Source organism: Coenobita brevimanus, chromosome 23 (assembly GCF_032717465.1).
Source record: "Coenobita brevimanus isolate Jiangsu-jjx chromosome 23, ASM3271746v2, whole genome shotgun sequence".
Taxonomy (NCBI): domain Eukaryota; kingdom Metazoa; phylum Arthropoda; class Malacostraca; order Decapoda; family Coenobitidae; genus Coenobita; species Coenobita brevimanus.
In genome coordinates, this window is record NC_136976.1 from 61,700,276 (window position 1) to 61,726,560 (window position 26,285).

Below are 26,285 nucleotides of genomic sequence, written 5' to 3' on the forward strand. Positions count from 1 at the left end.
CACTGTGATGACTGCCTTTTTGTTTCGACATTGTAGTTGTACACTCACATTTCATCACCTGTTATGACATTTTCAGAAAGTTTTCATCAGCATTCGATCAAACAAACAGCACCTGACTGACTGTGACATTTTTTTCTATCTTTAAATAATAGAAAAGAGGAAGGAAAAACAGATTAATAAAATAAATAATCTATACGCCAGATTACTGGTGTTCTCCATTCATAAAAAATCTATAACAGTTGGACTTGAACAGCTGTAGGTTGAAGTTTAGGGGGAAACAACTCTGGGGATGTGAGTTCCAAAGAGATGCAGTTTGGGGAAGAAAAGGTTTCTGATAGGCAGAAGTTCTGCAATATGGTAGTGTGCCATTCCAGTCATGTGCACTACCAGATGCCTGTGTAGCACAAGGGAAGGCATGGAGAGGTGGCACAATGGATGCTACTTTGTCTGAGCATTTGCCGTAAAAGTATCAAGTACAGTAATGCAAGGGAGGCAACATTCTTTCAAATCTGTAAGGGAGGTAGTTTATTATTAATAGCAGGGTTGTTAATAATTCTAACAACTTTGTTCTGAAGTTTGTTTAGTTGCTTTAGTGCAACCACTCCATAAGGCTGAGCAATATTCCAGCTGAGAGTGCACATGACTCATATAAACTATAGACAACTACTCATCAGTGAAGAAGCTACGAATTCTATACAATAATCCTTCTTTAAGGTGGTTTTAGCAAGTGATCTTACATAAGAGGTCCAGCTGAGGTGATTGTTAAGTGAAACACTAAGAATTTCAATATTTCTGGAGACTGAAATATTGATAACACTGAAGGTAATATAAGAATCTGGAAATGTCTGTCTATTAGTAATTTGTATACAGTATATTTAGTTTTACTGCCATTAAATGAGACAAGGTTATTTTGTCTCCATTCAGTGATCCTAGATGAGTCTTTATTTTTGGAGATGGATGTACTTAGTTGTGAGTTAGGGATATTAAACTCTGTGAATGGGTTTTTTAAGTGTGAACGAACTGTGAAGTGTTGAGCCATCTTCATATGAATGAATGGGATTATGGGTGACAGATAAGAGATCATTAATATGACTTAGGAATAGGGTTGGAACCAGAACTATCCTTGTGGCAACCCGGCATTATTGGAGTGGAAATTGGAATATACATCATCATTGTGGTAGATGGGGGCACCCATCATCCACCTACTTAGTGTAGTGATACTCTGTGTTTAGGGTAGGTCTACACTGAGTGCCAAGCCAAATGATTTCTTGTAAACCAGGAAGGCATTTACAGTGCTGGGTGGTAACCTTATAACCAGCCAACACGTGTTCCCTAAGAGACAACAAGTGGGTTGGTGGAGGGTTAGTCCCCCTCCCCAGAAAACAACTAAGAAAAAATACGAACAAGAATCCTCAGACCAGGACTGACCAAAATGTGATGACTAAGGACCAAACAAAGGACATGGTATGGATAGCAGCATGGAATGTAAGGGGTGCAAATGATGAGGTGAAAGGAAGAGAGACTGTCCAGGTGCATGAGGATGAGAAAGTGGATGTATGTGGATTAACTGAAGCCAAATGGTGAGGTGAGAGTGTGAGAGAATGGGAGTATGGATGGGGTTTATGCATGGGAGTGGGTGAGAATGAGAAGACAAAAGAAGGAGTGTGTATTGTTGTGAGTAACAGATGAAAGGAGAATATAAGAGAATATGGCTCAAGGATTCTGTGGGTAAGACTGAAAGTTGGACAACAAATGTGGGCGATTATGTGTGTGTATGTACCAACACAAGACCATGCAAGCAGAAGGAGAGAAGAGTTCTGGTCAAATGTGGAACCGTGCATGGAAAAATTTGAAAGGAATGAGACAGTCTTTTTGATTGGAGACTGGTGGCTCAGTGGTAAAGCATCAAGCTCGTAATCGGGGAATGGGAATTTGAGCCTTGCCCGGGACTGCCATGCCGGGAGTGGTAGCGTGCTCCTGTAACCTAGCGGGGCTATATGATTCAATACAGGGTCTAGCTCGGGAGAATGCCATTTCTCCCATTTTGATTGGAGATAGGAAAGGAAAAGTAGGGAATGTGAACATGGATGGAGTACTAGGTGAGTGGGGTGTGCCTGCAGAGATGGATGAGAATGGCAGTGCTTTAGTGGACATTTGTGCTGGGAGAGGGTTGATGATACCAAATACCCTCTTCAGACACAAAATGATCCATAGATATATGTGGCGAGTGATGAGAAGGGTGGGTGGTGAACTGAATGAATGGAAGGCAATGATTAATTATGTGTGTGTGGATGAAAGGATGGGAAGGTGTGTAATGGTTGCAAGAGTATATAGAGGTTGGGGGAGTGGACTTTCAAACCACCGATTGATAGTGGTCAGAATGAAACTCCATAAGAAATGGAAAAATAGAGGAAGGGAAGGACAGGAGGAAGTACTTCATATAAGGAGGGTGGAAAAGTTACAAGAGGATGGAAAAAAGACAGAATATAAGAGGGAAGTGGAGGAGCAATTGGATAAATATGAATTGGAGCAGATGGGGAATGTGGAAGGTGTGTGCAAGATATTCACAGAAGAAATCTGTGCAGCATGTGAGGTGGTGTGCGGGGTGAAGAGAAGACAAAAGGGGGTGCAGGGAACAGTATAGTGGACTGAAGAGGTATGAGGCTGTGGCACAAAAGAAGAAAGCATATAGTAAGTGGATGAGAAACGGGCGTCAAAGTTGAGAGACAGAAGAGAGAGCTATATGTAGAGAGGAAGAGAGAGGTGAAAAGATAAGTAAGAGAGAGTAAGAAGAGAGTGAATGAGGAATTTGGAAGGAGCTTGAGTGTTAAGTGGGGGGAATGTAAGAAATTGTTCCGGAAAGAGGTAAAGAGAGTTAGACAGGGTGCCAAAGATGTTAGTTGGGGAGTGAAAGATAAGAATGGTAGATTACTAATGGAGAAGGGAGAAAAAGTAAGCAGATGGAGAGAACGCTTTAGGGAATTGTTGAGCATAGAGAATGAAAGTAACGCAAATATAAGTGGCCAGGGAATGGTTGGGAGGAGGAGGGATGTGAGAAGAGAGGAAGAAGTCAGTCAGATGGAAGTTGTGGAAGCAATGAAGAAAGTCAAAATGGGGAAAGCTCCAGGAATTGATGGAGTGTGTGGTGAAATGATGATGCATGGGGAAGAGATAGTAGAAAGAATGTGGAAGATGTGCAGATTGGCCTGGGAGGAAGGTAGAGTCCTCGAGGATTTGAAGTCTGGTATAATTATTCCCCTGTACAAAGGAAAAGGGGAAAAAGAAGTGTGTGGTAATCATAGGGGCATTTGTCTTCTTAGTGTAATAGGCAAAGTATATGGTAGGATACTTATTAACCGAGTTAGAGAAATAACATAGGAATTAGTTGGAGAATAACAGGGAGGTTTTAGGAAGGGAAGAGGTTGTGTAGATCAGATATTCATTCTTAGATCTTTAGTGGAATAGTTTCTTTAGAAGGGAAAGAAGTTGCATGCAGCCTTCATGGATTTGGAGAAAGCATATGACAGGGTGGATAGACAAGGATTGTGGAAAGTATTAAGAATGTTTGGAGTAGATGGGAAGTTGTTGAGGCTGTGAAGAGTATGCATGAGGGTGCTAAGACTGCAGTGGGTGTAGATAGTGAACCGATTGCATTTTTCTGTTTGAAGGTTGGGTTGAAACAGGGATGTGTCATGTCTCCATGGTTGTTCAGTCCGTATATGGATGGGGTTATAAAAGAGATACAAGGTAGGGCAGTGGATGTTGGAGTGGTCCTCGTGAGAGAGGGCAGTGTTTGGAAACTCCTTGTACTGTTGTTTGCAGATGATACTGTGTTGTTAAGTGAAGATGAAGGGGAACTGCAAGGCTTGGTGGATGAGTTTGGGAGTGTTTAAGAAACAGAATCTAAAGGTGAATGAAGGGAAGAGTAAAGTTATGGTCTTCAAGAGAAGTGAAGTGAGTGAATATACAGTGAGGTTGGATGGTGAGGATATGGAAATTATGAGTGCATTTATGTACTTGGGTAGTGTGATGAGTAAGGATGGAAGTTTAGAGGGTGAAGTGTTTGAAAGGGTACAACAGGGAAGAAAGGTTGCTGGTTCTTTGAAAGCAGTGATAAGAAACAGGGAAGTTAGCATGGAAGTGAAAAAGCTACTTCATGATGGTATTGTGATACCAACTGTAACGTATGGAAGTGAAGCTTGGACCTTGTTGGAGGGACAGAAGTCAAGAGTGAGAGCAGTGGAGATGAGTAATTTGAGAGGAGCATGTGGAGTCACATGGAGAGACAGACTGACAAATGAGGAAATGAAGGAGCGTTGTGGTGTGGATGTGGATGTGATAGGAAGCGTTAGGAAAAACACATTGAGGTGGACCTGGAGCGGTGGCGACTTCGCTGTCGGTCTACCCCCCAGAGGCTTTTAAAGAGAAGAGGAGGACAGCATGGGGGCCAAACCACTGCAAACCCCCCCAGCCCCTCACGCGGCCCAAGTACCTGGGAGTGGCTTTGGTCACCTGGGCAAATACCACATCTCCCAACACAACACACACAACAACACCGTTTTTTCTACACCGAGAAATGACTCAATTACTTCTTCTAGCCGGGGACATTGAGAGCAATCCAGGACCCACCAACAAATACATATGTCCAACATGCTCAAAACCTATCACGTCAAGCCGACAGGCAAAGGGTTCAGTTCAGTGCAGTTCTTGCAAGAACTGGACACATTTCACCTGCACAACACTTGCATCCAGAATACATTACACAGACACCTGAACCTATTCCTTATGCTCCTTTCCCCCACCCACTAAACCCCCCACCAACCCTACTCCTACTTCCTTCACACCTCCACAGCCAAACCCACCAATCCTTCCCACACCATCCAGTCCCCCAACTCCTCCCATTCTAACCCATCCTAATCCACCCTTACCTCCATCACAACCTCCTCCTACCGCTTCCCTCCACCCACACCACTACCTCCTCCCCGTGCTGCAGTAGCCAACATACATCTCACACACAACATTAACATCCTTCAGTTAAACATAGATGGTATAAACACCAAAAAACAAGAACTCACACAATTCATCAAACAACAGAACATACACATTGCCATGTTACAAGAAACAAAACTACACAGAGCACAGAAAACACCAACATTTCATAACTTCACAACCATTCGACAAGACTGGGCCGACGGCGTTGGTGGTGGACTCATCACCCTGGTATACAAATCCATCAACTTTGCAGATACCAGTGCACACACAAAGTCACTTCTTCCCCCACATGACACCACAACAGAAATACAATCAATTAAAATAGGCACTTGTAACAAATCACACATAACAATCGCTAACACATACATTCCCTCCCCCCCCCCCAGTCATCCCCCACAATACCACACAGTTACTCTCCACAGATACACCACATCATTAACATACCCAACATCATCCTGGGTGGTGATTTCAACGCCAGGTCGTCGGCCTGGCATGTCAACAACCCTGACAGACAGAGGGCTGGTACTACGATCCCAGACAGATCATCTTTTCATACTGAACTATCTAGATCAACACACCCATATCCCACACCAAGCCCTCTTCCTCCCATCATCTCCAGACATCACTTTCTGCTCCCCAAACCTAGCCCCCACTACATCCTGGAGAGTGGTCAAAACCCTAGGTTCTGATCACCTCCCAGTCATCATCATTACCAAAACCAGAATCACCCCAGCTGGCCACAGACACACATACACTAATTATAAGAGAGCCAACTAGGAGGCCTTTGCAACTGAAACAGAACATGTCGAAACACTAAACAGTACACCCATCACAAACATCAACACTGCTGTGCACACTTTCAATACAATTACACAAAATTCAGACAAAAAACACATCCCTAGAGGCAACAGAAAGAGACACAACCCCAACTTCACACCAGAAATTCAAGGCTTCATCAGTCAGCGGGACACACTGCGACACTCCCCAACACCCCATACACAAGACACCATACAACAAATACAAGAACTCAAAACTCAAATAAACAATACAATATCAGAACAGCAAACACTAAACTGGAAAAATTACCTCCAAACACTTGACCACAAAACAAACACCAGTAAACTCTACAAAACACTAAACAGCATCACACTCTCCAACAGCAACACTACACACTCACATGCCACCATCACAACAACAGACACCATACCTTCAAACAAACAACAAGCAAACACTCTCATCAATCACTTTTCACAGGTCAGCCATCTAAACCCCCATCCTGAAGACCGATGTATCATCCGACGTAAGAGACAGTTCCCCACAGACCCAGACTACGCACCTTTCACTTACAACCAGACGAAGCACATCATTAGCAACCTTAAGTACTCATCTGCCTGTGGACCAGACAACATAAGCAACATTCACCTTAAACACCCTAGACCACAAAGCGTACAAGCACTCACTAACATATCAAAGTACAGCTACTCGCGCAACATAATACCTAACATCTGGAAGCATGGCATTATCATCACTATCCCTAAACCCAACAAAGACCCCATATTACCTTCCTCACACCTCCCTATCACACTCCTCTGCACCCCCTCTAAAGTCACTGAACAACTGGTACTACAACTAGTCACACCTCACATTCTCCTAGCCCAATCACAACATGGCTTTAGGCCACTACACTCCACAAACACTCTTCTTACAGACCTTACACAGAGAGTTTTTGATGGGATGAATTCAGCTAGGCCACCACACAGAACACTCCTAGTCACACTAGACATCAGGAAAGTTTTTGATGCCAACCCCCGCCACAACCTCACAAACAAAATACAGTACCCTCACGTCCAACACGTGTTTGTCCAGCACGATTCGCGTCCAGCACGGAGAGCAAAAAATTAGTACGATTTAATACGATTTAAGTACTGTAAATCGGGTGCGTAAGCATAACACGGACGGAGCTCCGAGAAGTGGGCGAAATCCGCAGAGTTCGCCTCTAGCACGATTACCTCTGGTCCAACACGGTCATACTGGACGTTCCTGTGACTCTGAGAGCAAATCAAAACTTCCGATCAAGTAGCCTCCCTCGCCCGCTATCGTGACGTGATTGTGATGTCGCCCAATGAAAAACGCTTCTGCTCTCACGTGATGTTTTGTTTAAATTTCTCCCGCCACAGTGCCACTCAGTCGCATAATTCACATTGGATGGTGCTTTTTCTTTCTTGCTGCATTTTCTGCCCTTGGTACTGCATTTTACTCAGCTCATGATGCCTAGGAAGCCTTCTGAGAACCCCAAGAAGTCGCGGCACCTCCCTCGGGCCACCAAGCTAGAATTCATCGAGAGGCAGAAGAAAGGGGAGAGGAATTTCGAAGGATTTATGAGGGAGGTTGAGGAGCAGCAGCCATTACCCACTAGTGACGCCAGCAGCCATCCTCCGGGGACCCAGTAGGACTACCTACTGCCTCGGATACCACCTTCCATTCCCAACAAGCCCACCAACAGTATCCTAAAAGGTTAGTTATCATTCATAGTACAGTACCATTCATTATAATTACAGCAGTACTAATATATGTATAGGTACAGTACAATCTCAGCTATCCGGTATCCAGACAAACGGAATACTCAGAACAACGGGAAAATTCAAGGGCTGGTAAAAATGTCAGTAAGTTATAACTGTGCGCCAATTTGAATGGACCGCCAAACTGCCGTTTGATCGTGTCACGCGAGGCTGGAAGTCAGACAAAGCGAGGTGAAGGCATTTCCGGCTTATGTAAATCCCTAGCAAATCCTCTTAACCACCCCTCCTCTCCCCCTCTTTCCCCTACTTGAATTCAGTCATCCTCCACACCCTCCAAAAATCACCAGTCTGCTTTTTGCCACCAGACAGTAAACAAGCTCTCTTGCTAATGTGTTCCTCTGATAGACGGTAATTTGTACATTCCAAAATGCCTAAAGTGCAAACTAAACGTAAGCGTATTGTGCTTACCTTGAAACAGAAGCTGGACATATGCAACAGACTTGAAAAAGGCGAACATTATAAAACACTAATGGCTGAATATAATGTAGGAAATTCAACGATTTATGATATCAAGGCTCAGTCATCCAAGCTCAAGGAATTTTTTATGAAAAGCGAGACAAGTAAGTCCATTGAAAAAAGGCATACTCTACATCGGCCGAAAATGGAGGATCTAGACCTAGCAGTGTACGAGTGGTTTTGCTTAGAAAGATCTAAGGGAGCACTTATTTCTGGTCCTCTTATACAAGAAAAAGCGAGAGAGTTTCACAGTAAAATGAATATAGAAGTCGAGTGTGATTTCAGTATTGGATGGTTAATTCGTTTCAAAGACAGGCATGGAATTCGTAAACTTGACATCTCGGGAGAAAGCAAATCAGCAAACAGTAAATCAGCAGAAGAATTCTGTGAAGAATTCAACAGGCTTGTGGCTAAACATAAATTAACTGCAAACCAAATTTATAATGCAGATGAGTCAGGCTTGCTGTGGAGATGCTTACCCCAAACAACTTTAGCGTGTTCAAAAGAAAAAAATGCGCAAGGGTTTAAGAAAAACAAGGACCGTTTAACCATGCAGCAGGCACTCACAAGGTGAAGTTATTCATTGTGGGTAAATATGGTAACCCTCGCTGCTTTAAAGGCATCACAAATCTGCCTGTCGAATACAAGGCTCAGAGAAGCGCATGGATGGTTGCAGAACTTTTTCGGTGGTGGTTTCATCATGTTTTTGTCCCTAGTGTAAAAAACCACTTTAAAAAGCTAGGGATGCCAGAGGACAGCAGTGCCTTACTTCTTCTAGACAATTGTCCTGCTCATCCACCGGCTGATCAACTGAGAAGTGGCAACATTTTCAGTCTATCTCCCTCCCAATGTAACCAGCCTTGTACAGCCTATGGATCAAGGCATCATTCAGAATGTGAAAATGATTTACAGGCGTGACTTTATGCGCAAGATGGTGAACAGTGATTGCTCTGTTACTGACTTTCAAAAGCAGTCCAATCTAAAAGATGCCATCTATACCATCTCAGTTGCATGGAGTCAGGTGAAAGACTCAACTCTGCGTAAATGTTAGCGTAAGCTCTGGCCCCTCACTATGTTTCAAACAGATTCAGACGAAAAGAATAATTTTGATGGGTTCAAAACTACAACCAAGACTGCCACAGATACTTGCAAAGAAATTACTGATCTTGCCAAGTCTTGTGGCAAAATTGATGTGGAAGAAGAAAAACTGCAAGAGTGGTTAGAAATTGATGAGGATACACCCATAACACACACGATGGACACGGATGCTATCATTGATGCAGTAGTGAACCGTGGGAAATCCTACGTGGCGCCACAGGAAGAAGAAAGTGACGAAGAGTCAGTGGAGGAGAGGGTGTCTTGGCATGATGGTATTGCAGCATTTGAGAAGGCAATCAAATTTGCAGAGCAGCAGTCGTACATCTCTGCACAGGATGTAATGCATTTGCACATCTTGAACAGTAAGATCTTGACAGAGAGGCGGAAGGCAATAAAGCAAACAGATATACGTAAGATGTTTGCCAAGATGAGAGACAAACGAGCTTCTGAAATGGCGTCATCATCTAGCACGTATGGTGAACCCTCAGTAGGAAGTTCTGCTACTCCCCAGTAGCAACATCTGCTACACCCCAATAGCAAAATCTGCGACTTCAAACACATTCAAGGCTAGTCTACTGTATTGCTGTTTTCAACAGTATGTATTGAACACCAAATAAGGCATTTGTGGTACGCCAGTGCGTTTTTATATAAATTCATCTTCGAACGCATATTCGCTGGCAGAGATTAAAAAAAAATGTTAATAGGAATGAAAGTTTACTTTGTTGGAAGAAAAATAAATAAATAATATGCCTGCATTTCATACGTACATCATTTATTTTATTTTCTGCAAAACAGCTGAGTGGCAGGTGAGGGGTGGAGTGATTGAGGTCAGGTGGGGAAGAAGAAGGACAGTCGGGGTCAGAAACGTAAACACAACTCACGTGGGGGCACAGGTGTCGTGATAATTCTACAGTGCAGTCTTAACACATCATCAGTTCACTAATAAATGTTCAAGCTTTTATTTCTTTATTTTATTTTTTATTTTTTATGAGTACAGTACGTATAATGAATACAGTAAATCGGTAAACAATGGACTGGTGCAATTTGCAGCACTGCAAATTGCTAGACATTGCACACGTGCGTTATGACCATGGTGTGTGTTTACAAGGCAGTTTTTCTGGCGGAATCTCTTAGTGTAACCCCTAATGTGACTGGTGAGTACCTGAACTGTATTTACTGCTGTGATAGCCTTTGTATAGATTTGACTTGAAACTCAGAAATACGGGAAAAATCTGTAACCGGGAAGGTAAATTCCCCAAGCCACCCGGTTAACTGGGATTGTACTGTATATGGTAGGTATACTCGTATAGGGTGACTTTTCCTAGGGTTGCCGACATAATTCATTTTTCCCCATATGCTCTGTTGTTTGTCCAACACGTTTTTGGTCCAACACGGGACCCATGCATGACAATATTACCGTGTTGGACACAAGGGTACTGTACTCAACACAAAGATGCACAATAACACAAAAAGATGGTTGGCAAACTACAGTAATCACTCTAATATCCGGACGCCCAATAACCGAACATCCCCACTACCCGGACCTAATCGTCCTGGGATCCAACATTCCCAGAATGGTCCAAAAACCCAAAAAAATAAAAAAAATAAACGATTTTTTCCCGTCTGTAATTTGAACTTGCTTCGCGCGCCGTGGGAGAGCATTGTTTTGGCGCGTCATTCCTCTGACGTCCGATAGAGTGCCGCTGCATCCTCCCCACTTCCTGCCTGTCTCTCACCGTGAGTGTACGCTCCTTGTAATGGCTGCCCACGTGATCGCTTTTGTGGTGGTGCCCTACCTGCTGCAGGGCCTCCTGCTGCTCTTGGGCCTCCTCTTAGTGTGTGTGATGATGGCCCCGCCACCTGAGAAAAGGAAGAGAGTGGTGTTGACTCTGGAAAAGAAGAGGGAGATATTGGAGAAAGTGGATGCAGGTTGGTCTTCTTCCCGCATTCTCGGTGAGTACAACCTGGCCCGGTCGACTTTGTTCAATATCAAACGTTCCCGAGACAAACTCATGCAGTACACGGCTGACTTCTCATCGAGAAGCAGACGCAACGTGGAAAGGAAGGTTATGTTTACCCCCAAGTTTGCAGAAATCAACTGATCCATGTTGATTTGGTATCGACAGCAACGTGCTGCTGGTGTGATGGTACGTGGAACGGAGCTGAAGGCTGCTGCTGAGAAGTTCGCCAGGCTTCACGACGCCCTAGACTTCAAGGCATCCGAGGGTTGGCTCTTCGCGTTCAAGTTGCGACATGGCCTTACCAACCGTAAAGCACATGGTGAAGCATTGGACGCTAACGAGGATGGAGTTGACGAGTTTCGGCACAAGGTGAAAGGCTTGATCGACAGGGAGGGCCTAACTCTCAGTCAATTCTACAATGCTGACGAAACTGGCCTATTCTGTCGCTCGCTGCCAACGAACACTCTAGCCGAGGAGACGGAGAAGCGTGTACCTGGCCGCAAGCTTTCCAAGGAACGGATATCTGCTTTGTGTTGTGCCAGTGCTAACGGCATGCACCGGCTTAAGCTCGTTGTTGTTGGCCGTGCAAAGCAGCCTCGGTGCCTTTGTGGGGTGATGGATGTCCTTCCTGTCATCTGGTACCATTCTTTGAAGGCATGGTTCACAGCTGTGATCTTCAAAGACTGGTTTCACCATCACTTCGTCAAGGAGGTCATCCATTACCAGACGAAGACACTGGAAGTCCCACGCGACCAGGTAAAGGCTCTCCTTCTACTCGACAGTGCACCTGCCCACCCATGCGACAAGGACTTGGTTGCTGAAAATGGCTGTATTAGGTGCATGTTTCTGCCACCTAATACGACTGCTCTCATTCAACCAACGGACCAAGGAGTGATCATGGTAATAAAGCACATATACCGTCGGAAGTTCCTGAATGAGGTGATGGTTGTTTTCGAGGACGAGGACGAGCGCAGGGAGGGACGGGACACACGAGGCAAGTGGACTTTGGAAAACCTTCGCTGCTACAACATCAAGTCTGCGCTGTACAACTGGGCTAGTGCATGGAAGGAAGTCCCTGTGAAAACTCTTGAAAATGGTTGGTCTTGTCTGCTTCTCGGAACAGATGTGGAGTATTGTACAATTTTCTGGGCTTTGACGTGGATGACTTCCATGCACGGCTACGTACGCATGGCGACGATGTTGATGTGGACGATGTTCGTGATTGGTTGGATGACGACGAGGGCGATCCTGGGTATCAGACGTTGTCTGATATCGAGATCGTGTCTTCGGTTGCTGGTGTCAGTACCGAACTTGAAGATTCTGACGAGTAAGACGACGATGATGCGGACTCCTCTCAGCAGGACACTACTCCAGCCATCCCCAAGCTGAGCACACTCCGGGAACATTTAGAGTTCGTCCTAGACTACCTGGAACACCCGGACTGCGACAGGGAGATGGGGCCCTTGGGACTCGTGGAGGAAGTGTGTGCTTTCAGGCAGTGCATCATCAATCGTCAGAATCGTCGGTCATTGCGTCAATCAACCATTGACAGTTTTTTCAGGCCCGTGACCCCCGCTGTGTCCAGCCCTGGCTCCACTCCGTTGCCTCCCCAAGACAGGCCCTCATGCTCCGAGCCACAGCCCAGCACATCAGCCACGGTGGAGTCACCGCGCAACGTGAGTTTGCGGCTTTCTTCAGAGTCCTCTGCAGTGGGTACGCCATTACCATGACCCAGCGATGCACCCCTAGGTCGCCTGCCAGTGATACTCACGGACTCTGACAGTGAATAAACAGCAAGAACTTCACTAGACCACATGGGAATTTTGAGTGTTGTGCAGTGAAAAAAATGGTGTGTTGTGTTAAGGATTTAAAGTTGTGAGAGAAAAGACTCAATAGAAAAGAAATTTAACGTAAATAGACTTGTTTGTTTTGGCTTTGGAAAATTTAAAAAAATTGGGAAAAGTTAAAGTGCGACACTAAGTTACAATGGAGCATTATTTGGACAAAAGTGAACATTGTGAAGAGAACGGACTTCTTTGTGTTATTGACTAAGTTCAGTGCAAGACTTCAGGAAGAGTGTACTGCAAGTGCTTCAGGAAATCGTTCTTACTGTCAGAGTCCGAGAGGAGGCGGTTATTCATCGAGGTGGCCAGGGACTTGCTGTAAGTAGCCAGAATGTTTCATACTGTACTGTACTTTTTTCCCTACTATACTTACCTCATTTCACTCTTTATTGTCCTTTATTGGTGTGAATAGGGTGTTAGTAGCTATGCATGTGCAGAAGGAATGTGTTTTTCTGAGTTAGGCTAGGTTAGGGTCCATAAGTACCAGAATGTTTATTAATGTATGAACATACTTCTAAACCCTCATTTTATGTTTCTTTTGCATTTATTTCAGTCATTTATGTGCCTTATTGGTGTGATTTGGGTCTTAAATAGGTGCTATGCATGTCCAGAGGGAGTTGTATAGGTGTTTCTCTGAGTTAGGGTCCATAAGTACAAGTCCATAAGCTAGGGCCCAATATCCGGACAAAACCAATAACCGGACCTACCTATGGCTGTATTACGTCGGATATTGGAGTGATTACTGTACCTAGCAGGCAGATGTGTACACGTAACATTTGCCGGTCAGTCTTCTAACATCAGAAACTTCACAAATGACGTCTCCTAAGTATCTGTTTAGTCCCCAACACTCTTTAACCTATACATGCACAACATACCCACACCCCACACACCACAGATACACATAGCTTCCTGTGTAGATGATGTAATACTTATATGTACGTGCCAAAATGGAAACGCAGCTGCACACATCCTCCAACCTTACCTCAACACACTACACGAATGGTTCATCACAAACAGGCTCAATATAGCCCCAGCCAAATCTACAGTGACTCTTCTCACAAACTGGACAGCAGAACACAGTCACATCCCACACCTCACCATAAACAACACTCACCTACCACACACACACACACACACACACACACACACACACACACACACACACACACACACACACAAAATCCTTGGTGTAACATACAATACATCAATGTCATTTGAACAACACATCACAAACATTAAAAATAAAATAACACCAAGACTCAGTGCCTTGAGGCCACTTGCCCATACAACATTCAGACACAACAAAGAAACCACCACCACGGTATACAAACAATACATACATTCAGTGATGAATTATTCAAGCTCTGCCTGAGCTCCTAACCTCACCAAAACACACTACAACACTCAACAGACCATACAGAACAAGGCCCTAAAAATAATCACAGGCTGCACAGCTACTACACCCACAGACCACTTACATCAAGAATTAAAGTCCTGAAAGTCAGGGATCACCTAGACATGAGAGGCACCCAGTTTCTTGCAGCAGCCTCCACAAACCCACAACATCCACTACATTACTTGGCAGCACATCCACCCACACCAAGGAACATCAAAACAACACCCAGCACACAATATTATACACAAATACTGTCATCTCTCCCCCTTCGCCCACCTCAGACCAGCCTCCAGAACCATATCCACACTCAAGTCACTTGCCATTCCATAGTCACTGAAAGACAACACACAGGTGTATGCACGGCCTTCTGACGTCCACCCTTCTGAATCCTATCTCCGTCGTGGACCGAGAACAGGGTCCACCTGGCCAGACTGAGATGTGGACACCATCCAGCCCTCTTAAGCTACCAGAAGAGGCTGGATGACACTGTCACTGATACCTGTCCAGGATGTAACACAGCACCCCATACTATTAAGCACATTATGGAAGACTGCATTGCACACAATCGCCTACGCCAACAACACAACATACACTCTTCGAGAGCTCGTGGGAAATCCTGCTCTCAGCCATGGCCTTCCTAAGGGACTTGGGGCTGTTCAGCCAGACTGCCTAGGGAACAACTACTACTACTGCTACTACTACACATTGAGGTGGTTTGGCCATGTGGAGAGGATTGAGAGTGAGAGACTGATGAGGAGAGAGTATGTGAGTGAGGTGGAGGGGTGGAGAGGAAGAGGGAGGCTAAGGATGAGATGGAGGGATGGAGTGGGGTACATGGAGGCTATTTGTTTGTGACCACCCCCTATGGGATTAAGGCATCTGGCGATAGATAGTAGTTAGATCATCTACCTTTTCTCTTATATTTCTGTCACTGAGATATGAGGAGATCACAGGAACAAAAGACGTTACTCCATAGCAAGGGAGTTTGGATAGCAGGGAACGGTGCCACACTCTGTCAGAAGCTTCAGAAATATCAATGGCTACTGCATGGTTTCTCCATGTTGGTCAGTTGATTGATGATTGGTGTGAGTCATGAGAGTAAGCATATCCATGGTGAATCTTTCATGGCAAAAACCATACTGTCTGTCATTAATTAAGTTGTTGGATTCAAGATGTTTAACTATGTGCTAATTCATTGCAATTTCTAATACTTTACCAAGAGAAGATGTGATAGCTATTGGTCTGTAATCAGAGTGGTCAGAGGAACTTCCTTTCTTTGGAATTGGGTGGATATTGTTTTCTTTCCAAGAATTAGGGAATGAAGAAGTATGTATGGATAGTCTTAATAATTTGGTTTGAACAAAAGCAAGTTCTGGGGAGCACTTTTTCAAAACAGTTGGAGGAATTCCATCTGGGGCTGGAGCTTCGTTGGTTGGTAAATTTTCTAGGATGATTTTTTTTTTTTTTTTTTTCTTTTTTTAAGACCAACATGCTTGCATGCATTGGCCTTGGTTTCCTAATGGTGGCGGTCCATGCTGCTCAATCTCTGGCAGCTTCCCTGTTTAGTTCCTTATCCCTGAAGTCACACTCAATGACCTCATCCCAGGTCTTTTTTGGTCTACCTCTCACTTCCCCACCTCCAACATTTACACTTCTCACTTTCTGTACCCAATTATCATCTCTCATCCTCTCCACATGCCCAGACCATCTTAATCTGCATCGGCTCATCACAACACCAATACATTCCAGTCCCATCCTACATCTCAACTCTTCCATCGTAAACCTAACCCCCCAGGGCTTGCACTCAAGGAAACACTGCGCATCCACCTAATCATTACCATTTTTGTACTTCTGAGCCTGCAAATATCTTCTTCCTTTACTGCTCAGGTGTCACTGCTGTACAGCATTACACTCCTAACACATGCTGCATACAAAGATCCCTTAGCACAGAGGGAGAACCCTCTTAATGTCAGAAAAGGCAACAGCTCCCTGAACTTCTTCCAGCCACTCTTCACTCTAGCCACAGAGCTAGCTCCTGGCCCACCTCCAGCATGTAACATGTCTCCCAAATAACAAAGCTCTTCCACACACTCAAGAGACTTACCAGCAAGTTCAGTCCTTTCATGCCTGGCAATATCCACATGCTCTCCCCAACACATCTCACACATGAAATCAGCATTATCTCACATTCTACCTCTAATACCAGTTCATCTCTTATGCACCCACTTATCACAAACACTGCACAAGATGGAATTACTTCCCACCCCCTTGTGACAAATTGCACATGACCACTTTCCCTCTTTTTTGACAGTACCACCCCCCAGCCCTAGATACCTTCACTTTTGTTTTACCTGCATTTACTCTTGAGCCCTTGTGCCCCATACCATCTCTCCCCTTCCTAAATCTTTCCTCTGCCTCTCTTTCATTCTCTGCAGCCAATTCAAATTATCAGCATACATCTCCCACGGGAGTCCATTTCTGAAGTCACGTGAGAGGGCTTCAAGTACCATGATAAACAACAAGGGGCCTAAGACTGACCCTTGATGCACACCAACATTTACAGAAGACTCACCACTCAAATGTCCATTCACCCTTACCTGGGTGTGAGCACCCACATACATAGCCATAACCACCCTAACAAGCCACTCCTCCAGCCCAGGCTTTCTCATTGCCCACTTCACCACCTCTCTTGGGACTCTGTCAAAGGCCTTCTCCAAATCAACAAAACAAAGTACAGTTCCCTTTTCTTTCCTATATATTTTTCCTGAAGCTGTCGCAGAGTGGATATGGCATCAGTCGTCCCTTTGCCTGGCATAAACCCACACTACATCTCATAAATATTCACTCTCTCTCTCTAATCATACCTTCTTGAACTCTCTCCATATCCTTCATTATCTGATCTAAACACTTTATGCCTCTATAATTTTCTCTTTCCAGGGCATCATCCTTCGCCTTGTACACATTTACAGTTCTAGTACTGGGAAGTCCTGGCTGACTTCTCTAATGTAGAATTTCTGGCAAATGTACTGGCAAGGGTATTCACTTTACCACTCAGGTCGTGGTTCTCTATTCACTCATCTGTCAGCGGATGCAGCACAAATTTTGCAGCAGCGCGATGCATCTTAGGCTTTTCAGTTTAAATTGTGTGTCATGAACTTTTACAGATGCCTTCTTCTTTGGAAACATCATGGACAATCAGGCGACTATCTTTACAAATCGCAGCATGCACCTTCTCATTACAATCGCCGTCTCTTGATGTGGAAGGCTGTCCAGGTTTGAGATTGTCTTCGATGGATATTCATCCTGATTTGAACCACTGGACCAAATTGTGACATTCCTCAAACAATCCTCCCCATAACCCTGTTGCAACATTTGAAGTGTCCATGAAATGTTTTCCTATTAGAAACAGAATTTCATGCAAACACGTTGCTCTTCATGATCCTTCATTGTTCAACTTGCAACAAATCACTAAGTGCACTAAACACACATTTACTCAAGCTCGTGTACCTCGATGACTAAGTGACGTGTGATGCGGCTAGTGTTAGACTAAAGATCAAAGTCGCTGCTACCCAGCACTTCCATTGTGATCATGCTATGTTGGCTAGTTGGTGTGCTATTTAAAAAGTTTGGTTTCTTTTGGACAGACCTCAGTTGGTACAAAAACACACCGAGGAACTAAGGACTTTTACACCATACAGATTCCTAATATGAAAACTGGAAGTTTTCTTTAACAACCATATACATTCCATAAAATTAAATTTCTAAGAAAAGTATGCATCAAGACAAGCAGAAGATGGTGGGAGTTGAAGCTTTGGTTGATTTACTAGCCCAGTTGATTTCATACCCTCAATTGTATTTCCTCAAGATTAATAGACATATCATCATCTTTGATGCCACTTCTTCCAAAACAAGGTATGGAAGTTGATGAGGCTAAGAAACTAACAGGAAATTGAGTTGGTCAGATAAATTGTATCTGAAGGAGCACATGATGGGTTTGGAAACTTTTTGTAACTTGAAAATTTGATTTTTTTAGTTGGCAGGTAAGATGATGTGCATCTTTATCATCATCATCATTCAGACCTCTTTTTTTTCCCACCTTAGGGTGGGATGAGATAGGGTTCAAAGTGCCAGAAAAAAAAATTAATAGAATCAACTACTAACCAAAGTTTGCCCAAGTGAATGGGCCATCCTCCCATTCACTCATCGTTCAAGCTTCTGGAATCCTGGCTCCACCAGATGGGTACAACTTATTTCACACATAGTGTCATATTCATCCATCCAGCAAAGTCAGTCTGATGACCGTCAAGTTAAAAAAGAGTGCCAAACCCTGGTCGCACATTCCTCCATGTGTTAAAAAAAAAAAAAAATACTGAGGTTTAGGTCTGTCAAGTAGAACCAGGATTCCAGGGACTTAAAACAATGAACAAATGAAAGTTTGGTCCATTTCACTGGGTATACCGTTGATAATTCTTTCTCTGTCATGTATTCTTTTTCCATGCTTTCTAGACCTGACCTCACCTTATTCTTATGTGGGAAAATTACAGGTCTCATATATGATGATTGCAGTGATGATGTATGTAGTTTTTAAGCACAGTATATGTTTCATGATAATTTAATTTTTCTCTTATTATTGCAGTGCTCGATATGAATGATAACCCTCCAGTGTTTGAGCAACAGTCCCAGCGGTGTGTGGTGACTGAGGATGCCACTCGTGGTCATTTTGTCACCTTGGTGGCAGCCTCTGACAGAGATGTTAGCGATGTCAAAAAGCTCACATACTCAGTTGTTGATGGCAATGATCTTCAGGTTTTTGCCATGAACTCTGCTTCAGGTAAATTAGTACACCATTTTCTTTATTTTTCTGAAGCTGTTTTGGTTTGTTACCTCTGTACTAATGCCCATTCAGTAATCACACTGACTTTTGGTAGCACAGCATCAGAAAACTGCAATTGCTTTCCATTGACATGCTGTTGATCATAGTGTAATTTAAAAATCTCATTGGATAACATATTTGGGGAAAGCAACACTGCTGTGTTTATGCACTGGTTATGATGCTGTATGCTCTACAAATATAAATTGTACACAGTAAAAAGCCATTGTGCAGCATTTTCTTCTGTGCTAGTATGTGTTTACAATATGGTATTGAACAGTGTGTACTACAGCTTTGTATTTTACATGTATATACTTTTCAGGAGTGGTAACTGTGTGGAATAGTCAAAAACTTCGTGAAACCAACCAGCATATCCTGAATATCTCTGTAAGTGATGGAGTATTCACTGCTTACACCCGCTTGGCTGTCTCTATCACGCCTGTCAATGCTCACTCACCCACCTTCAAAGTGGCCCAGTACAGCGCTAATATACAGGAAAACACAGCAATCAAAACCACTATCGCTCAAGTATCTGCCAGGGATGTGGACTCTGGTCGATATGGAGATGTTACATACCATTTCATTGGAGATGATGCCCATAGGTTTTTCAGGATTAATGAAAACTCAGGTAAGGACAAGTTTCTTAGATTTTTTTTCATAATGCTTGAAAGATTATATGTGTTCAGTAAAATATATATTAAGTAATTTACACGCAAAGTATTCTTATCCATGTAATACCTGTATTCACCTACAGTAATAGTAAAATGCATAAACCTCCTGTTGTGAAGTTTTTGAGTCTGGGAAAACCTGTCGTTTCATTTCGTTTTTGGAGGGTCCAACATGCTTCCATGCATTGGCCTTGATCACTTAATGATGGCTCTCCATGCTGCTTGCTATCTAGCAGTATCCCAATTCAGTTCCTTATCCATAAGGTCACACTCAGTGACCTCATCTGAGGTCTTTTTCAGTCTGCCTCTCTCACCCCCTACCCCTAACATTAACACTTCTCAATTTCTGCACCCAGTTATTATCCCCCATCCTCTCCACTTGCTCATATCACCTCAATCTACCTCTCCTCACCACAACATCAATACATTCCAGTCCCGTCCTACCTCTCAACTCTTCCATCATAAAACCAGCCTCCCCCAGGCCTCACACTCGAGGACGCACTGCACCTCCACCTAATCATTGTCATTTCTGTACGTTTGAGGCTGCGAATATCCTCTTCCTTTACTACCCAGGTCTCAGTACCATATAGCATTACACTCCTAACGCATGCGCATACAAAGATCCCTTAGCATGGAGGAAGAGCCCTCTCAGTGTCAGGAGAGGCAACAGCTCCCTGAACTCCTTCCAACCACTCCTTGCCCTAGCCACATAGCTACCTCCAGGCCCGACCCCAGCACATAACTTGTCTATCAGATAACAAATTCTTCCACACACTCAAGAGACTCACCAGCAAGTTCAGTCCTTTCATGCCTGGCAATATCCACATGCACTCCCTGCCACACTGCACACATGGAATCACATTATCTCACAGTCTACCTCTAATACTACTTCATTACCACTACATCTCTTTTGCACCCACTTATCACAAACATTGCACAAGATGGAATTACCTCCCATGCCCCTCTGGCAAATCACACATGGCCACCTTCCTTCTTCTTTGACAGTACTGCCCCCAGCCCTAGATACCATCGCTTTTGTTTTATCTGCATTTACTCTTAAGCCCATGTTCCCCTTACCATCTTTCCATCTCCTACATCTTTGCTTTGCCTCTCTTTCATTCTCTGCAGTCAACACCAAATTGTCAGCATACAACATCTCCCATGGAAGTTCACTTCTGGAAACACGTGATAGGGCTTCAGGTACCATGATAAACAACAAAGGGCTCAAGACAGACCCCTGATGCACACCAACAGTCACAGAAAACTCATCAATCAAATCTCCATTCACCCTTACCTGGGTGTGATCACTCACATACATAACCATAACCACTCTACCCAGCCAGTCCTTGATCCCAAGTTTTCTCATTGCCCACTTCACCACTTTGCTAGGAACTCTGTCAAAGGCCTTCTCCAAATTAACAAAAAGTACAGTTCCTTTTTCTTTCCTAGTTATATTCCCTGAAGCTGTCAAACAATGAATATGGCATCAGTCGTCCCTTTGCCTGTCATAAACTCACACTGCAGCTCATCAATATTCACTCTTTCTCTAATCATACTGTCTAGAACTCTCTCCATTACCTTCATTATTTGGTCCAAAAGTTATTTTTCCTCTATAATTTCCTCCTTCAAGGGAATCACCCTTTCCCTTGTACACATTTAGAATTACACTTTTCACCCAGTCATCTGGGATAACATGTATATAATCTTATCAAGTCAGTGACTAACTGACAAATGTGGAAGTGTGCATGGAAAAGTTTGGAAGGAATGAGAGAGTGTTTTTGATTGGTGATATGAATGGTAAAGTTGGTAATGTGAAGGTGGATGGAATAGTTGGTGAGTGGGGTGTGCCTGCTGAGATAGATGAGAATGGGAGTGCGTTAGTGGACATTTGTGCTGGGAGGGGGTTGGTGATAGCCAATACCCTCTTCAGGCATAAAATGATCCACAGGTATACATGGCGAGTGATGAGAAGGGTGGGTGGTGAACTGAATGAAAGGAAGGCAATGATTGATTATGTGTGTGTGGATGAAAGGATGCGAAGATGTGTAAAGGATGCAAGAGTGTATAGAGGTTGGGGGAGTGGACTTTCTGACCACTACTTGGTGGTGGCCAGAATTAGGATGCAAGTAAGATGGAGGAATAGAAGAAGGGAAAGACAAGAGGAAGGAGTAGTTGCAAGGAGAGTGGAAAGGTTACAAGAGGATGAGAAAAAGGCAGAGTATAAGAGAGAAGTGGAGGAACGATTGGGCAAATATGAATTGGAGCAGATGGGAGGCGTGGAAGGTGTGCGTAAGATATTTACAGAAGAAATATGTGCAGCATGTGATGTGGTGTGTGGAAGGAAGAGAAGACGGAGGGGGGTGCAAGGAACAGCGTGGTGGACTGAAGAGGTGAAACAGGCTGTGGCACAAAAGAAGAAAGCATACAATGAATGAATGAGAAATAGGGGCGTGGAAGAAGTTGAGAGGCGGAAGAGAGAGTTATATGTGGAAAGGAAGAGAGAGGTGAAAAGATTAGTAAGAGAGAGTAAGAAGAGATTGGATGAGGAATTTGGAAGGAATTTGAGTGTAAAGTGGAGGGACTGTAAGAAAATGTTCTGGAGAGAAGTGAAAAGAGTAAGACAGGGTGGAAGTGAAGTTAGCAGGGGAGTGAAAGATAAAAATGGTAGATTACTAGTGGAGAAGGGAGAAAAAGTGAGCAGATGGAGAGAACACTTTAAGGAATTGTTGAACGTAGAGGATGGAAGTAATGCGAGTATAAGTGGCTGGGGAATGGCTGGGAGAAGGAGGGAGGTGAGAAGACAGGAAGAAATCAGTAGGATAGAAGTTGTGGAAGCAATGAAGAAAGTTAAATCGGGGAAAGCCCCAGGAATTGATGGAGTGTGTGGTGAAATGCTGAAGCATGGGGGAGAGATAGTAGTAGAATGGATGCGGAAGATGTGCAGATTGGCCTGGGAGGAAGGTAGATTCCCGGAGGATTGGAAGTCAGGTATAATTATTCCCTTGTACAAAGGAAAAGGGGAAAAAGAAGTGTGTGGTAATCATAGGGGCATTTGTCTTCTTAGTATAATAGGAAAAGTGTATGGTAGGATACTTATAGACAGAGTTAGAGAAAGAACAGAGAAATTAGTTGGAGAAGAGCAGGGAGGCTTTAGGAAGGGAAGAGGTTGTGTAGATCAGATATTCATTCTTAGATCTTTAGTGGAAAAGTCTCTAGAGAAGGGAAAGAAGTTGTATGCGGCTTTCATGGATTTGGAGAAAGCATATGACAGGGTGGATAGACAAGGATTGTGGAAAGTGTTAAGAATATATGGAGTAGATGGGAAGTTGTTGAATGCTGTGAAGAGTATGTACGATGGTGCGAAGGCTGCAGTGCGTGTGGATGGTGAACTAAGTGAATTTTTCTCTTTGAAAGTTGGTTTGAAACAGGGATGTGTCATGTCTCCATGGTTGTTCAATCTGTACGTGGATGGGGTAATAAAAGAGGTACAAGGTAGGGTAGTGGATGTTGGAGTGGCCCTGGTGAGAGAGGATAGTGTTTGGAAACTCCCTGTACTGTTGTTTGCAGATGATACTGTGTTGTTGAGTGAAGACGAAGGGGAGCTGCAAGGCTTGGTGGATGAGTTTGAGAGAGTGTGTAAGAAACGGAACCTAAAGGTGAATGTAGGGAAGAGTAAAGTGATGGTCTTTGAGAGAGGTGAAGTTAGTGAATGTACAGCGAGGTTGGATGGTGAGGAATTGGAAAATGTGAGTACGTTTAAGTATTTGGGTAGTGTGATGAGTAAGGATGGAAGTTTGGAGGGTGAAGTGCTGGAAAGGGTACAGCAGGGAAGAAAGGTTGCTGGTTCCTTGAAAGCAGTGATAAGAAACAGGGAAGTGAGCATGGAAGTGAAAAAGTTACTACATGACAGTATTGTGATACCAACTCTAACGTACGGAAGTGAAGCTTGGACGTTGTTGGGAGGACACAAGTCAAGAGTGAGAGCAGTGGAAATGAGTTATTTAAGAGGAGCCTGTGGAGTCACATGGAGAGACAGGCTGACGAATGAGGATATAAAGGAGCGTTGTGGTGTGGATGTGGACGTGATAGGAAGCGTTATGAGGAACACACTGAGGTGGTTTGGCCATGTGGAGAGGATGGAGGGTGAAAGACTGACGAAGAGAGTGTATGTGAGTGAGGTGGAGGGGGGAAGAGGGAGGGGGAGGCCGAGGATGAGATGGAGGGCTGGGGTGGAGAGGTATATGAGAGAGGGGGGTGTGAGTTGGGAGCAGGGCAGTGAAATGGCGGGGGACAGGGCGACTTGGGGGCGATTTGTTTGTGGCCACCCCAAACGGGATTGAGGCGTCTGGCAATAGATAGATAGATAGACTAACCCCACTCCTGTATCTCCTAAGGCTTTTAACATTTCAGCAGTCAATCCAGACACACCTGCTGCCTTCCTCATCTGCATCATTCTTATTGCACTGCTCACAGTAGCAGTGTCAAAGGCCAAGGGCCAAACACTGGATCTGCTGGCCCCAAACCTTCCCTGTCCCAGTCAAACTCCTCATTCAACAACTGTTGTAATGCTCTCTCCAGGCATCTTTAAACACCACTACCTTTCCTTCATCATTCTTCACACACTGCTCACCTATGATATCCCTATTCTCCCTCTTCATTTAATTGGCCACCGTAAATATCATATTCTTCCTTTCCACACTATTTAGGATATCAAGTAAAAGTGTCGGAGATTCATATTTTGCCCTGTAAACCTCTTTTCTAGCCCAACACTTGGCAGTCAAGTATTCCTCTTTGTTACCACCCCTTTTCCATTTGTGGAAAAACCTTCTTTTCTCCTTAACTGTAGATTCTGCACCCGCATCCCACCACCAATTTACTTTGTCTTGGAGGAGCCCCTTGTCCTTCCATACACTGAATCAGTGCTGTCAGGAGATTTTTCTAGAGACCTCTGTCCTGTTCATTAACACTTCTGTCAACGGCTCCCTGTTCAGCGACCACTCTACTCATCTCGTTATAGAAGGCATCCCTTACTGTTTGGTTTTTCAACTTCCATATTTTCTTCCTAGGTGCATAGGTCCTCGTTTTCATAACCGGCTCCTTAAGCACCATGTCATTTATGAATAACTTGTGTTGCTGCCCACGTTCTTCACTCCCTGTAACATTAACAACCCTCACTTGCCTCCTGACTCCTGACCAGGAAACAGTCAATATGGCTCCTCCATCCATCCAATATATTACTAATATGCCAGGAATCAAACCCAGGACTCTCAGGTGAGAGCCAGGCAGCATACCATTTCACGACAACCAGGTAAAAGTGAACTCACATTGTCACAATCTTGTAACCAATGTCCCTCCATCCCCACTGTGGGCTTGAAGAGGATGAATTAACCCCTTTGCACTCGGGCAAGTAGATGCTTTTAATCTATCCCAAGCACTTACGACAAGTCAGAATGAAGAGAGAAACCTGTACTGTTCACACGAAAAATCATCCAATGTATTACCAATATGCCAGGAATCGAACCCAGGACCCTCAGGTGAGAGCCAGGCAGCATACCAGAGTGGGGGCGGAGGGACATTGGTTACAAGATTGCTACAATGTGAGTTAACTTTTACCTGGTCGTGGTGTAGTGGTATGCTGCCTGGCTCTCACCTGAGAGTCCCGGGTTCGATTCCCGGCATATTGGTAATATATTGGATGGTTTTTCCTGTGTACAGTTCAGGTTTCTTTCTTCAGTCAATATGGCTGCTATTTCTCCCTGACTCCTATCAACTTATTCTCTCTTTTTCTAAAATGAGCGTTACACACAATCATGTTCATGCCTCTCCAGACTCAAATATCCTTTTCCCTTCCTCATTTCTTGTACCATATGCACATCCCCCTTGTACTCCTTTGTATCCTTGAGCAGCTTCACCTACATGACCATTCAAATCCCTTCCCAAGATTTACGATCTCATCATTCCCCCTACCACTTACTACATATATTAAGTCATACCAGAATGTATCCTTCTCTGCCTCATCCATGCCTGCCTGTGGAGCATATGCCACTATAAATGCAAACATTATCCAACCGAACAAAATTTTTGCAACTGTTGTCCTTTCACCGACTCTCATTACATTCATGGCATATTCCACCCATCTCTCCTTATTCAGCACACCGATACCATCATATCCATCCGCCCTACCGTGCCAAAGTAACTTGTAATGGCAGTCCCTCCTGGAAATAATTCTGGCTGATCCTCCCATATACCTGACTTCTTGCTCATGTCCCACATCCACCCACCTCGTACTCAATGCCTCAACTACTTCCCTTACTCAACCCGTGAAACTTCTCAGACTCCATGATGCCCCTTGGGTGATTTAATTTCCTCAGGCTTGCTTTTAATTTCTTTCTTTTTTGTCATAATCAGTAAAATATATAAT

The 26,285-nt window shown here is 44.0% G+C and overlaps 1 protein-coding gene across 1 annotated transcript in view; it reads left to right on the plus strand.

The window, feature by feature from the left end:
* The window catches only part of LOC145392990 (fat-like cadherin-related tumor suppressor homolog), a 569,943-nt gene that overhangs the window by 348,107 nt on the left and 195,551 nt on the right, over positions 1-26,285 (plus strand). Inside the window, exons 22-23 of the mRNA XM_080267295.1 lie at positions 18,963-19,157; positions 19,519-19,824. Of these exons, the coding sequence (XP_080123421.1) occupies positions 18,963-19,157; positions 19,519-19,824 (501 nt within the window). The remainder of the gene's footprint in view (positions 1-18,962; positions 19,158-19,518; positions 19,825-26,285) is intronic.